Source organism: Nerophis lumbriciformis, linkage group LG03 (assembly GCF_033978685.3).
Source record: "Nerophis lumbriciformis linkage group LG03, RoL_Nlum_v2.1, whole genome shotgun sequence".
NCBI classification, from domain to species: Eukaryota; Metazoa; Chordata; class Actinopteri; order Syngnathiformes; family Syngnathidae; genus Nerophis; species Nerophis lumbriciformis.
The window spans coordinates 34,800,001-34,815,000 of NC_084550.2; the positions used below are offsets into that span (position 1 = coordinate 34,800,001).

A 15,000-nucleotide genomic window follows, 5' to 3' on the forward strand; every position below is an offset into this window, starting at 1 on the left:
ACAGTACATATTCCGTACAATTGACCACTAAATGGTAACACCCCAATAAGTTTTTCAACTTTCAATTCATCAATTATTATAATCGTTAAATTCTCTTTAAAATGTATTTCATTGTTTAAATTAATTAAAATGTTTTTGAGTTTTTAAGAATTTATTGTTAAATCACTTTTTTTTTTTTTTTTTTAAGTAATGCGCTATTTTACATTTTTAAGGAGATTCAATCATCAAAATATTATTTTAATTAAACAAATTAATTTAAAACAAAAATGAAGGAAATGACAAAAAATGTAAACATTTTTGTTATTCATCGTTAAGTCCTTTATAAAACATGTATACCACAACAACAACAACAACAAACATATTGAAGTGTACTAAATGTGTGTGGGTGGAATTTTGAGAAACTTATTTTCTAGGAAAACAAACTCTGGACTGCACTTTTTAAATTTATTATCTTGACTGTTTTTAAACAAAAGCTGTTTTTTTTTTACTTTCCTGGTGTCAGTCTCCATATGAAATGTAGTCTTTTTCTCTCTCCTCTATTTATTATTATTATTAATACATCCAACAAAATAACACATACTAATAATACACTATAATACAGAATATTACAATAATACATAGTAATACAATAACAATACATACTAATAATACACAATAATGCAGAATATTACAATAATAATACATAATAATACAATAACAATACATAATAATACACAATAATACAATAATAATGCATAATACATTTTACACAATCATACAATAATAATACATAATACATAATAATACATTAATACATACTAATACACAATCATACAATAATACATAATAATACAATAATAATACAGAATAATTGAATAATACACAAGAATACAGTAATAATACAGAATAATACAATAATAACACAGATTAATACAATAATAATACAGACTAATACAACAATACAGAATAATACAATAATAGTACAGAATAATACAATAATAATACAGCATAATACAATAACAATACATAATACAATAACACATAATAACACAACAATAATACAATAATAACACAGATTAATACAATAATAATACAGACTAACACAATAATACAGAATAATACAATAATACAGAATAATACAATAATAATACAGCATAATACAATAATAATACAGACTAACACAATAATACAGAATAATACAATGATAATACAGAATAATACAATAATACAGTATAATACAATAATAATACAGCATAATACAATAACAATACATAATACAATAACACATAATAATACGATAATAACACAATAATAATACATAATAATACATAATAATAATACAGAATAATATAATAATAATACATAATACAATAATGACACATAATAAAACAATAATAACACATAATACAATAATAATACAGAATAATACAATAATACGTTGATAATACAGAATAACACAACACATAATACTATACTAATACTATAATAATACAATAATATATAATAACACAATAATTATACAAGATAATACAATAATAATGTATAATAATACAATAATAATACAGAATACAATACTAATATATAATACAATAACACATAATACAATAATAAATCATAATACAATAACAATACAGAATAATACAATAATAATACATAATACAATAATAACACATCCTACAATGATAACATGTAATACAATAATAACACAATAATACAGAATAATACAATAATAATACAGAATAATACAATAATACAGAATAATACAAAAATAATACAGAATAATACAATAATACAGAATTATAATACATAATAATACAATAATAATACAGAATAATACAATAATAATACAGAATACAATAATAATACAGAATTATAATACATAATAATACAATAATAATACACAATAATACAATAATAATACAGAATAATACAATAATACAGAATAATACAATAATAATACAGAAGTATAATACATAATAATACAATAATACAGAATAATACAATTTCAAACCAATCCCAGACCAGCAACATTTTGAATAGCAATCAACAGAGCAATTGAGAAGACACAAACATGAGACAAAAAATCCAAGGAATCAAACAAAAAAGAATGATGTAAACAACAGTGTCAATATTAATAGGAATTACAACATCAAAAACATAAAAAAAAAAAACAAGAAAACAAAAATAAAACATTGTTATAATGACTATAAAAATAATAAAAATGAAGAATAATGCTATTGTGTTTGTCCTGCAGCCAACTGTCCCAGACCGTTCCAAGGAAATCACAAAGTCCTGAGTCTCGAGTCAGTTCTGGTCAACTCCTTCCAGGAAGGTTCCAGCGCCATCATGGAGTGCGGCACCGGCTATGTGCTGGAGAGCGGCTCCGGCTCCATCACCTGCCACGACGGCAACTGGACGCAGCTGACTCTCACTTGCAAAAGTGACGCTCCTCTCCTTCACTACGGTAACTGTTGCCATGACGTCAAGTCACACTTGTCTGTCCGCCCTCAGAGAAGGACTGCGGGCCTCCCACGCCTCAACCCAACATGACCTTCAACATCAGCGCCGGCACGCTCCTCGGCGACGTCATCAAGGTCACGTGTGACGAAGGGTGAGTGGAGAAATGAAATAAATACGATATTTTTGACGTTAATACTTGTTATAATTCCATGCACTGCACACAATTCATCTTGTTCATGCTCCAGCTGTCCTCCTTCAACATTGCAACATCTCAAACCTCTGGAATGTTCCTCCAATGTTTCTCAAAGCAGAATACTGCAGCAATCATTCAAAAGCATCTTTTGTCCCATGCTGTAACTCAAAATCATGTAAACACAAGTAGTAGAATGTAACATAAATACAAGTGGTAGAATATTATATAAATACAAATGGTAGAATATCATGTAAACACAAGTAGTAGAATAAAACATAAATAAAAGTGGTAGAATATAACGTAAACAGACATGGTAGAAACCTTTCTTCTGTTTCCACAGTTACCGCATCAGAGGATCCAGCTACAAGGAGTGCATCGCTGCAGGCTGGAAGGGAACAGCCAGCTGTCTAAGTAAGTAAATACTTCTACTTCCAATCAATAACTTACCGTCACCATCTTCTCAGACGTCACTCAAAATCATTGTTTCTTGCTTTCGCTAAAATAATTAGTGATGTTTGCAGCGTGACAAATGTTCTTTAAAATCAAAATCAATAGTAACTTGCCGCCACCATCCTCTCAGATGTCTCTCAGAATTATTCTTACTTTAGCTGAAATAAATAATTAGTGATGTTTGCAGAGAGACATGTCAAATGTACGTTAAAATCAGTATTGTTAGTTATGACAAAAAAAAAAATCACATCAATATTAACTTACCGCCACCATCCTCTCAGACGTCACCAAACATCTTTTTTTCTTGCTTTAGTTAAAATAATAGTGATTTTTGACATGTGAAATATCCTTTAAAATCAATATTGTTATTGCTACGCCAAAAAAAAAATCAATATTAGCTAACCGCCACCATCCTATATAGCTCAAGTGGTAGAGTGGCCGTGCTAGCAACTTGAGGGTTCCAGGTTCGATCCCCGCTTCCGCCATCCTAGTCACTGCCGTTGTGTCCTTGGGCAAGACAATTCACCCACCTGCTCCCAGTGCCACCCAGACTGGTTTAAAAATGTAACTTAGATATTGGGTTTCACTAGAGAAAAGCGCTATATAAATATAATTCACTTCACATCCTCTCAGACGTCACTCAAAATCATTGTTTCTTACTTTAGCTAAAATAAATAATTAGAGATGTTTGCAAAGTGAAATGTCAAATATCATTTAAAATCAGTTTTGTTATTGCTATGCCAGAAACAACAAAAAATAAATCCAAACAATAGTAAGTTACCGCCACAATCCTCTCAGACGTCACCCAAAATCGGTGCTTCTTGCATTAGTCGATAAATAAACAAATATATAAATAAACAGTGATGTTTGCAGAATGTCAGTCAAATATCTTTTAAAATCACATCAATCAACTCACCACCACCATCCTCTCAGACGCCATCCAAAATCATTGTTTCCTGCTTTAGCTGAAATAAGTAACTTGTGATTTTGGTAGAGTGACACGTCGAATATCTTTTAAAATCACATTAATGTAACTCACCACCACCATCCTCTCAGACGTCACCCAAAATCGGTGCTTCTTGCATTAGTCCATCAATATATAAATAAATAAATAATCAGTGATGTTTGCAGAATGTCAGTCAAATATCTTTTAAAATCACATCAATGTAACTCACCACCACCATCCTCTCAGATGTCACCTAATATTATTGTTTCCTGCTTTAGCTGAAATAAATAACTTGTGATTTTGGTAGAGTGACATGTCGAATATTCTTTAAAATCAATAGTGTTGTTGCAATGACAAAAATAAAAGTAAAACATTACATCAATATTAACTCACTACCACCATCCTCTCAGATGTCACCTAAAAATAAATAAATAAATAAATAATCTGTGATGTTTGCAGAATGTCAGTCAAATATCCTTTAAAATCACATCAATAGTAACTTACCACCACCATCCTCTCAGACATTACCCAAAATCGGTGCTTCTGGCATAAGTCCATGAATAAATAAATAAATAATCAGTGATGTTTGCAGAATGTCAGTCAAATATCTTTTAAAATCACATCAATGTAACTCACCACCACCATCCTCTCAGATGTCACCTAATATTATTGTTTCCTGCTTTAGCTGAAATAAATAACTTGTGATTTTGGTAGAGTGACATGTCGAATATTCTTTAAAATCAATAGTGTTGTTGCAATGACAAAAATAAAAGTAAAAAATTACATCAATATTAACTCACTACCACCATCCTCTCAGATATCACCTAAAAATAAATAAATAAATAAATAATCTGTGATGTTTGCAGAATGTCAGTCAAATATCCTTTAAAATCACATCAATAGTAACTTACCACCACCATCCTCTCAGACGTCACCCAAAATCGGTGCTTCTGGCATTAGTCCATGAATAAATAAATAAATAAATAACTAATCAGTGATGTTTGCAGAATGTCAGTCAAATATCTTTTAAAATCACATCAATGTGACTCACCACCACCATCCTCTCAGACGTCATCCAAAATCATTGTTTCCTGCTTTAGCTTAAATAAATAACTTGTGATGTTGGCAGAGTGACATGCCAATTATTCTTTAAAATCAATAGTGATGTTGCAATGACAAAAATAAAAAAATAAAAATCACATCAATATTAACTCACCACCACCATCCTCTCAGATGTCACCTAATATCATTGTTTCCTGCTTTAGCTGAAATAAATAACTTGTGATTTTGGTAGAGTGACATGTCGAATATTCTTTAAAATCAATAGTGTTGTTGCAATGACAAAAATAAAAGTAAAAAATTACATCAATATTAACTCACTACCACCATCCTCTCAGATGTCACCTAAAAATAAATGAATAAATAAATAATCCGTGATGTTTGCAGAATGTCAGTGAAATATCCTTTAAAATCACATCAATAGTAACTCACCACCACCATTCTCTCAGATGTCACCCAAAATCGGTGCTTCTTGCATTAGACCATGAATAAATAAATAAATTTGTAACCTGTGATGTTTGCAGAATGTCAGTCAAATATCTTTTAAAATCACATCAATATAACTCATCACCACCATCCTCTCAGACGTCATCCAAAATCATTGTTTCCTGCTTTAGCTGAAATAAATAACTTGTGATGTTTGCAGAGTGACATGCCAATTATTCTTTAAAATCAATAGTGATGTTGCAATGACAAAAAAAAAAAAAATAATCACATCAATATTAACTCACCACCACCATCCTCTCAGACGTCACCTAAAATCATTGTTTCCTGCTTTAGCTGAAATAAGTAACTTGTGATTTTGGTAAAGTGACACGTCGAATATTCTTGAAAATCAATAGTGTTGTTGCAATGACAAAAATGAAAAAATGACATCAATATTAACTCACTACCACCATCCTCTCAGATGTCACCTAAAAATAAATAAATATATCTGTGATGTTTGCAGAATGTCAGTCAAATATCCTTTAAAATCACATCAATTGTAACTCACCACCACCATTCTCTCAGACGTCACCCAAAATCGGTGCTTCTTGCATTAGTCCATAAATAAATAAATAAATAAATGAATGAATAAATAATCAGTGATGTTTGCAGAATGTCAGTCAAATATCTTTTAAAATCACATCAACTCACCTCACCACCACCATTCTCTCAGACATCATCCAAAATCATTGTTTCCTGCTTTAGCTGAAATAAATAACTTGTGATGTTTGCAGAGTGACATACCAATTATTCTTTAAAATCAGTAGTGATGTTGCAATGACAAAAATTAAAAAATAAAAATCACATCAATATTAACTCACCACCACCATCCTCTCAGATGTCACCCAAAATCGGTGCTTCTTGCATTAGACCATGAATAAATAAATACATTTGTAACCTGTGATGTTTGCAGAATGTCAGTCAAATATCTTTTAAAATCACATCAATATAACTCATCACCACCATCCTCTCAGACGTCATCCAAAATCATTGTTTCCTGCTTTAGCTGAAATAAATAACTTGTGATGTTTGCAGAGTGACATGCCAATTATTCTTTAAAATCAATAGTGATGTTGCAATGACAAAAAAAAATAAAAAATCACATCAATATTAACTCACCACCACCATCCTCTCAGACGTCACCTAAAATCATTGTTTCCTGCTTTAGCTGAAATAAGTAACTTGTGATTTTGGTAGAGTGACACGTCGAATATTCTTTAAAATCAATAGTGTTGTTGCAATGACAAAAATGACATCAATATTAACTCACTACCACCATCCTCTCAGATGTCACCTAAAAATAAATAAATAAATAATCTGTGATGTTTGCAGAATGTCAGTCAAATATCCTTTAAAATCACATCAATTGTAACTCACCACCACCATTCTCTCAGACGTCACCCAAAATCGGTGCTTCTTGCATTAGTCCATAAATAAATATATAAATAAATAAATGAATGAATAAATAATCAGTGATGTTTGCAGAATGTCAGTCAAATATCTTTTAAAATCACATCAACTCACCTCACCACCACCATCCTCTCAGACGTCATCCAAAATCATTGTTTCCTGCTTTAGCTGAAATAAATAACTTGTGATGTTTGCAGAGTGACATACCAATTATTCTTTAAAATCAGTAGTGATGTTGCAATGACAAAAATAAAAAAATAAAAATCACATCAATAACTCACCACCACCATCCTCTCAGATGTCACCTAAAATCCTTATTTCCTGCTTTAGCTGAAATAAATAACTTGTGATTTTGGTAGAGTGACATGTAGAATATTCTTTAAAATTAATAGTGTTGTTGCAATGACAAAAATAAAATAAAAAAATCACATCAATATTAACTCACCACCACCATCCTCTCAAGATGTCACCTAAAATCATTGTTTCCTGCTTTAGCTGAAATAAATAACTTGTGATTTTGGTAGAGTGACATGTCGAATATTCTTTAAAATCAATAGTGTTATTGCAATGCCAAAAAACAATCACAATTCACTATACATTTGATTTTTACTCATACATTTCTTGCATACGAACCTTTCCTGACTCAATTTTTTGGCCACACTGGCCTGCATTATCGTCCAAAATCAACAGGATTATTGCAAACCAACACAACAATAGAGTGTCAGGTTCAAACACTGATGACATCTATTAAACAGCCAAGAAGCAAGGAATTAGGCAGAGATAGAGTTCAATTTTGCTCAATGAGGAGAGACGTATTGGGCTGTACACTCACTTACAATTCCAACCTATGCCCTAAGGCACAGCCCACGTGCTCCACTATTTATTCGGGAGGTCCCTGGTTACATCACTGAGGCTGCTTCTGAAGGAAGGGGGGTAATTTCAGCAGCCCCAGTTACACACAATATATGATTATTAAGAAATGGAGATGTGCTGACACTCGTGATATCGCCCTGTCTCTGCTTTGTCTGCGTCAAGGTACTCGATGTTTGCACTTGGCAGTCAGCAGGTCGGGTCTGGACACAAACACTGATACGAGACGACTCGCAATCTTGGATTGCAAGTTGTCCCGTTGCACAGATAGAAAAGTACAACTTCAGCACAATTGATAATAACTATAGCAACGGCCTTTAAGCATAAGAGTTGTGTGATAACTTCTAACATAGAGAGACAAAGAGAAAATATTCGGCTGAAATATGTTAAAAAAAAACAAAAAAAGAGGACTTTTGATCTTTCCATCCCTGCTCAAAATGAGTAGGACTCTTGCTATATATAAAAAAAACAACAACCCTGAGATGATTTTATTTGAAAGTGTGATGTTGGATTGCCTCCTCTCAGCTATTACCTGCCCAAAGCCTGCAGAGATGACCAACGGCAAAGTCTTGTGGGACTCTCAGGACCTGCCAAAGTACGGCGAGACCCTGCAGTTTGAGTGTGATGGCGGCTACACGCTCACTGGGGAGCGCAGCCTCGTGTGCGGCAAGGGCGGCAAATACCAAGCTCCGCCTCCTCAATGCAAAGGTAAGCCCGGCCTGATCAGGTGATGTCCGTTTGTCACCATTTGATGTACCTTCACACTGGTCTGGACCAAAAACTCTTCTAAGTTCTACTTGGTGTACACTCTGATGGATACTTATACACACGTAGAACTTAGAGAGGACTTTTTACCTGGAGGGATTCAACAAAGCCTTTGCTGGGACGTTTGAAAACGAATCAAGTCTTTTGAACGGTTCTTTTAGGCGAACCATTTTCATGGTCTGGACTACAGGCACGGCAGTCTAATACCCGCACTGTTTTACTATGAAGCCACGTGGCTTGGCAATGTCTCGCCGAAATAAGCAGGGGCGTCCATGGTAACGTTGCTTGGATGGAAACATATGTTGCTCCAAAACCTGTATGTACCTTTCAGCATTAATGGCGCATTCACAGATGTGTAAGTTACCATCACACATGCTGCCTTTTACACTTTACGCCAAGAACAGTCCGGATGGTTCTTTTCCTCTCTGGTCCAGAGGACACAACGTCCACAATTTCCCAAAAAAATTTGAAATGTGGACTCGTCAGACCACAGAACACTTTTCCCACTTTGCATCAGTCCATCTTAGATGAGCTCGGGCCCAGCGAAGCCGGCAGCGTTTCTGGGTGTTGTTGATAAATGGCTTTGGCTTTGCATAGTAGAGTTTTAACTTGCACTTACAGATGTAGCGACCATGGTTTTCTGAAGTGATATCATTTACACACTCATGTCGCTTTTTGATGCAGTACCGCCTGTGGGATCGAAGGTCACAGGCATTCAATGTTGGTTTTCGGCCTTGCTGTGATTTCTCCAGATTCTCGGAACCTTTTGATGACATTACGGACCGTAGATGGTGAAATCCCTAAATTCCTTGAAATAGCTGGTTGAGAAATGTTGTTCTTAAACTGTTGGACAATTTCCTCAGGCATTTGTTCACAAAGTGGTGACCCTCGCCCCATCCTTGTTTGTGAATGACTGAGCATTTCATGGAAGCTGCTTTTCTGGGTGTTGATAAATGGCTTTCGCTTCATTGTAAAGTTTTAACTTTTGACCAATTGTAGTTACTGACAGTGGTTTTATGAAGTGTTCCTGAGCCCATGTGGTGATATCCTTTACACACTGATGTAACTTTTTGATGCAATACCGCCTGAGGGATCCAAGGTCACGGGCATTCAATGTTGGTTTTCAGCATTGCTGCTTACGCGCAGTGATTTCTCCAGATTCTCTGAACCTTTTGATGATATTACGGACTGTAAATGGTGAAATCCCTAAATTCCTTGCAATAGCTGGTTGAGAAATGTTGTTCTTAAACAATTTGCTCAGGCATTTGTTGACAAAGTGGTGACCCTCGCCCCATCCTTGTTTGTGAATGGAAGCTGCTTTTATACCCAATCATGGCACCCACCTGTTCCCAATTAGCTTGTTCACCTGTGGGATGTTCCAAATCAGTGTTTGATGAGCAATCCTCAAATTTCTCAGTCTTTTTTGCCACTTGTGCCAGCTTTTTTGAAACATGTTGCAGGCCTCAAATTCCAAATGAGCTAATATTTTCAAAAAATAATAAAGTCTTCCAGTTGGAACGTTAAGTATCTTCTCTTTTTATATTACACATATTACATATGTTGAATTTCCCTGCCTTGGGGGTACCAACGCCCCGTCGACCTCTGATCTACTGTAGACACAAAGGAAACAGACTTTCGAGAGAACACGCTCCAACATGCGCCTTCGCTGCTGTCAAAGATTGTTCTCCCACGTTTTTGCAGAGGCGTCCACCTCAACGAGTCCTTCGGCCACAACACCTGCTCTCAGAGATAAAACTATCACCACAGCAGCAGCCACCAACACATCACAAGGTACACACACACACACACACACACACACACACACACACACACACACACACACACACACACACACACACACACGCCTCCTTTAGAGGTTTTAACACAGAAGCCTGTTTGATAGTAAACAAGTAAATAAAAACATACCTGACTTGTCTTCTAAATAACTACAGTGTAACTAGTGTATTATATTTATATAGCGCTTTTTCTCTAGTGACTCAAAGAGCTTTTATATTAGGAAACCCCTTATCTAAATTTTTAAGCTACATTTAAACAAAATTATTATAGTTATGTGGTCGTGGAGTGAAAATAATTGTAAAAAAAAAACTATAAACAAAATTGAAGAAATACAAAAACAATTTATAATTCAAGACATATTTTTTTTGTTAATAATATGTATTAATTGATATTCTTCTTCTTCTTCTTTTTTTTTTTACATAGTGACTCAAAGCGCTTTTACATTAGGAAACCCAATATCTAAATTTCTAAGCTCAATTTCAACTAAATTATTATAGTTGCAAGTGGCCGTGGCGTGAAAATAATGGTAAAAAAAAAAAAGCTATAAAAAATAGAAGAAATACAAAATTATTTAGAATTAAAGACATATTATTTGTGTTCATATTACGTATTAATTGATATTATTGTTATTATTCTTTTTTTTATTTTACATAGTGACTCAAAGCGCTTTACATAAGGAAACCCAATATCAACATTTTTAAGCTCTATTTCAACTAAATTATTACAGTTATAAGTGGCCGTGGCGTGAAAATAATTGTAAAAAAAAAAAATATATATATATATATATATATATATATATACAAACAAAATTGAAGAAATACAAAATAATTTATAATTCAAGACATATTTTTTTGGTTAGAGTGAAAATAATTATGTAAAAAAAAAAAAAAACTATAAAAAAAATTAAAGAAATACAAAATAATTTATAATTCAAGACTTTTTTTGTTAGTAATATTTTGTATTAATTTATATTATTGTTATTATTATTATTATCATTATTATTATTTTTTTACATAGTGACTCAAAGCGCTTTTACATTAGGAAACCCAATATCAAAATTTTTAAGCTCTATTTCAACTAAATTATCACAGTTATAAGTGGCCGTGGCGTGAAAATAATTGTAAAAAAAAAAACTATAAACAAAATTTAAGAAATACAAAATAATTTATAATTCAAGACATTTTTTTGTTAGTAATATTTTGTATTAATGTATATTATTGTTATTATTATTATTCTTTTTTATGACATAGTGACTCAAAGCGGTTTTACATTAGGAAACCCAATATCTAAATTTCTAAGCTCTATTTCAACTAAATTATTATAGTTACGCCCTGCGATGAGGTGGCGACTTGTCCAGGGTGTAAGCGCCTTCCGCCCGATTGTAGCTGAGATAGGCTCCAGCGCCCCCCGCGACCCCAAAGGGAATAAGCGGTAGAAAATGGATGGATGGATGGATATTATAGTTACAAGTGGCCATGGCGTGAAAATATTGGTGAAAAAAAAAGCTATAAAAAATAGAAGAAATACAAAATGATTTAGAATGAAATACATATTATTATTGTTAACAATATTATGGAATAATTGATATTATTGTTGTTATTCTTTTTTTTTGTTTTTTTTACATAGTGACTCAAAGCGCTTTTACATTAGGAAACCCAATATCTAAATTTTCAAGCTCTATTTCAACTAAATTATTATAGTTATAAGTGGCCGTGGCGTGTTAATAATGGTAAAAAAAAAGCTATAAAAAAATAGAAGAAATAAAATATTATTTAGAATTAAATACATATTTTTGTTAAGAATATTATGTATTAATTGATGTTATTGTTATTATTTTTTTTTTTTACATAGTGACTCAAAGCGCTTTTACATTAGGAAAACCAATATCTACATTTTTAAGCTCTATTTCAACTAAATTATTATAGTTATAAGTGGCTGTGGCGTGAAAATAAAGGTTAAAAAAAAGCCATAAAAAATAGAAGAAATACAAAATTATTTACAATTAAATACATATTATTTTTATTAACAATATTATGTATTAATTGATATTATTGTTATTATTATTATTATTTTTATTTTTTTTACATAGTGACTCAAAGTGCTTTTACATTAGGAAACCCAATATCTAAATGTCTAAGCTCTATTTCAACTAAATTATTATAGTTACAAGTGGCCGTGGCGTGAATATAATGGTAAAAAAAAAAAAAGCTATAAAAAAAATAGAAGAAATACAAAATTATTTAGAATTAAAGACATACTATTTTTGTTAATAATATCATGTGTTTATTGATATTATTGTTACTATTATACATTATCATGTTTTTACATCTTTGTTTTGTTTTGTTGTTTGTCTATGCAAGGTCCAATCGTATGTGTGCAATACGTAATATTTATTGCTCTTTTTTTGGTTTAGCTTTTGTAGCTGTATGTAGAAATGGTACCTCTGAATTGGCCTCTGAATTGGCAGCTGTTTACTTTAAAGCTCTGTGCTTTAATGTCTTTTATATCTTTTGTGTTCGTTAATGTTTCCCTCTTGTTTTCATCTCATTTTTTGTGGACTTTTTGTATCCAACCAAATAATTGTGGGATGAATAACGTCTATCTTATCCTATCCTGCAATAAATATAAAAAAATAATGTTTTTCTTTCTTTCTTTTGTTATGTTTGCAGAAAAAAGCGATATTGCTGCAAACGCCACTAAGGACACTGGTGAGTTGATCACATGACTGTTGGATAATTGTTCATATTTTGCATATTTATCACACAGTATGTCCCTCCTGCAGATTATCTTCCTGTTGTGGTCAGCGTCATTTGCATCTCACTAGGTGACCATCCTGCTCTACCGCATGTTGAATGTTGAATGAAAAGACGTTTAAATCAACTTTTCCTTCCATGCAGGCGGCTGCATCGTAGCAATATGTCTGCATAGGTTTCTTCTCAAGAAGAAAGGGTGAGTTGTCATATTTTGACTTATGTTGTTTTTTTTGCCGCACACAAAACATTTTAAGCTTGTACTGAACCATGTGGTATCAATTTTGCGCCATTTTCGTCTTTGGACTGTTTTATGACACGTTTTTGTTTGGTTAGAGACAATGGATGTCAGTTTCCATGGATACACCCGAGCAGCGGGGCAATAAGTGACGTCAGAGAGTCAAGTCGTTTTAAAGGTGTCCAACAGGGGGTGATAGTGTTGACCAGGGGCGTAGCACCAAATTCTGTGCCCCGGTCCAACCCTTAACACAACGCCCCCCACCCCACACATACACACACACACACACACACACACTTACATGCACTAAAAAACTAACTATTGCATGATTTAGTTGAAACCAGCTTTTTAAAACACATACAATAATAACATAATTGTATTAACTAAACTGTCAATAGAATTAAAGTGCAAATTAAAATTGACACAAACCTTCCTAATTGTAAGAAAAGCCCACTGCTTCACTGATGAGAATATTTGGCAAGCGCCGTTGTGTCCTACTAATTTCGGCAGTCCTTGAACTTACCGTAGTTTGTTTACATGTTTTATGCCACTCCTGCTTTGTCTCATTTTGTCCACCAAACCTTTTATGCTGTGCGTGAATGCACAAAGGTGAACTTTGTTGATGTTATAGACTTGTGTGGAGTGCTAATCAGACATATTTGGTCAGTGCAATCCATGCTAATATGTTATTTGTAGGTTTGTAGGTACATTTAAGCTCATTTAATTTCCTTTAACCCCAAAAGGGACAAGCGGTAGAAAATGGATGGATGGATAATTTCCTTTACTTATGTCCTCTGTGTATCTAATATTTGCATGTCTCATGACACATTATCTGTATGTAATATTGGCTGCATTTCTGATAGTTGTTTGTGCGCCATGTTGTTCCAGACCACAGCAAACGTTACTCAGCTTGCAAAGATTGTAATGAATCCATTAGAAGAAGACAGTCTGCCGTTTCCTTTAACTTGGACACACACATCTATACCTTTGGTCATTCTAAGACAGTCATTTCCAGGAGTTATCTCACCCTCTGAGAAGTTTTACTAATGTTTTCCAATGTTGTAAAAATGTGTAGAATAAATATAACATTTCAACATTTCTGTCAACGAAGATTTGTGTCAGCCTGCGACACAGTCATTTTGATAGTAGGCTAATATAACTAATATAGACACTTACATCATGTGTTGTCTTCTTATAACACTTATATCACTTATAAACACTTATAGACACTTACATCATATGTTGTCCTTATTATAACACTTACATAAGAATTGTAAAGTAATTTTGATAGTAGGCTAATACAGCTAATGTGTTGCCTTCATTAGAACACTTACATAAGACTTTTAAAGTCATTTTGATAGTAGGCTAATATAGCTAATATAGACACTTACATCATGTGTTGCCTTCATTATAACACTTATATGAGACTTTTAAAGTCATTTTGATAGTAAGCTAATATAGACACTTCATTATAACACTTATATAAGACTTTTAAAGTCATTTTGATAGTAGGCTAATATATATTTATCATGTGTTGCCTTCATTATAACACTTATATAAGACTTTAAAGTCATTTTGATAGCTAATATAGCTAATA

At 32.8% G+C, this 15,000-nt stretch overlaps 1 protein-coding gene across 3 annotated transcripts in view; it reads left to right on the plus strand.

Moving 5' to 3' along the window:
- Positions 1–15,000, plus strand: part of LOC133583658 (complement decay-accelerating factor) — a 36,437-nt gene that overhangs the window by 4,274 nt on the left and 17,163 nt on the right. For all 3 annotated transcript variants that reach the window (XM_061937662.1, XM_061937659.1, XM_061937660.1), the window contains exons 4-11: positions 2,234–2,419; positions 2,491–2,590; positions 2,973–3,043; positions 8,379–8,561; positions 10,320–10,409; positions 13,085–13,123; positions 13,198–13,239; positions 13,313–13,364. In XM_061937662.1, the coding sequence (XP_061793646.1) occupies positions 2,234–2,419; positions 2,491–2,590; positions 2,973–3,043; positions 8,379–8,561; positions 10,320–10,409; positions 13,085–13,123; positions 13,198–13,239; positions 13,313–13,364 (763 nt within the window). The remainder of the gene's footprint in view (positions 1–2,233; positions 2,420–2,490; positions 2,591–2,972; positions 3,044–8,378; positions 8,562–10,319; positions 10,410–13,084; positions 13,124–13,197; positions 13,240–13,312; positions 13,365–15,000) is intronic.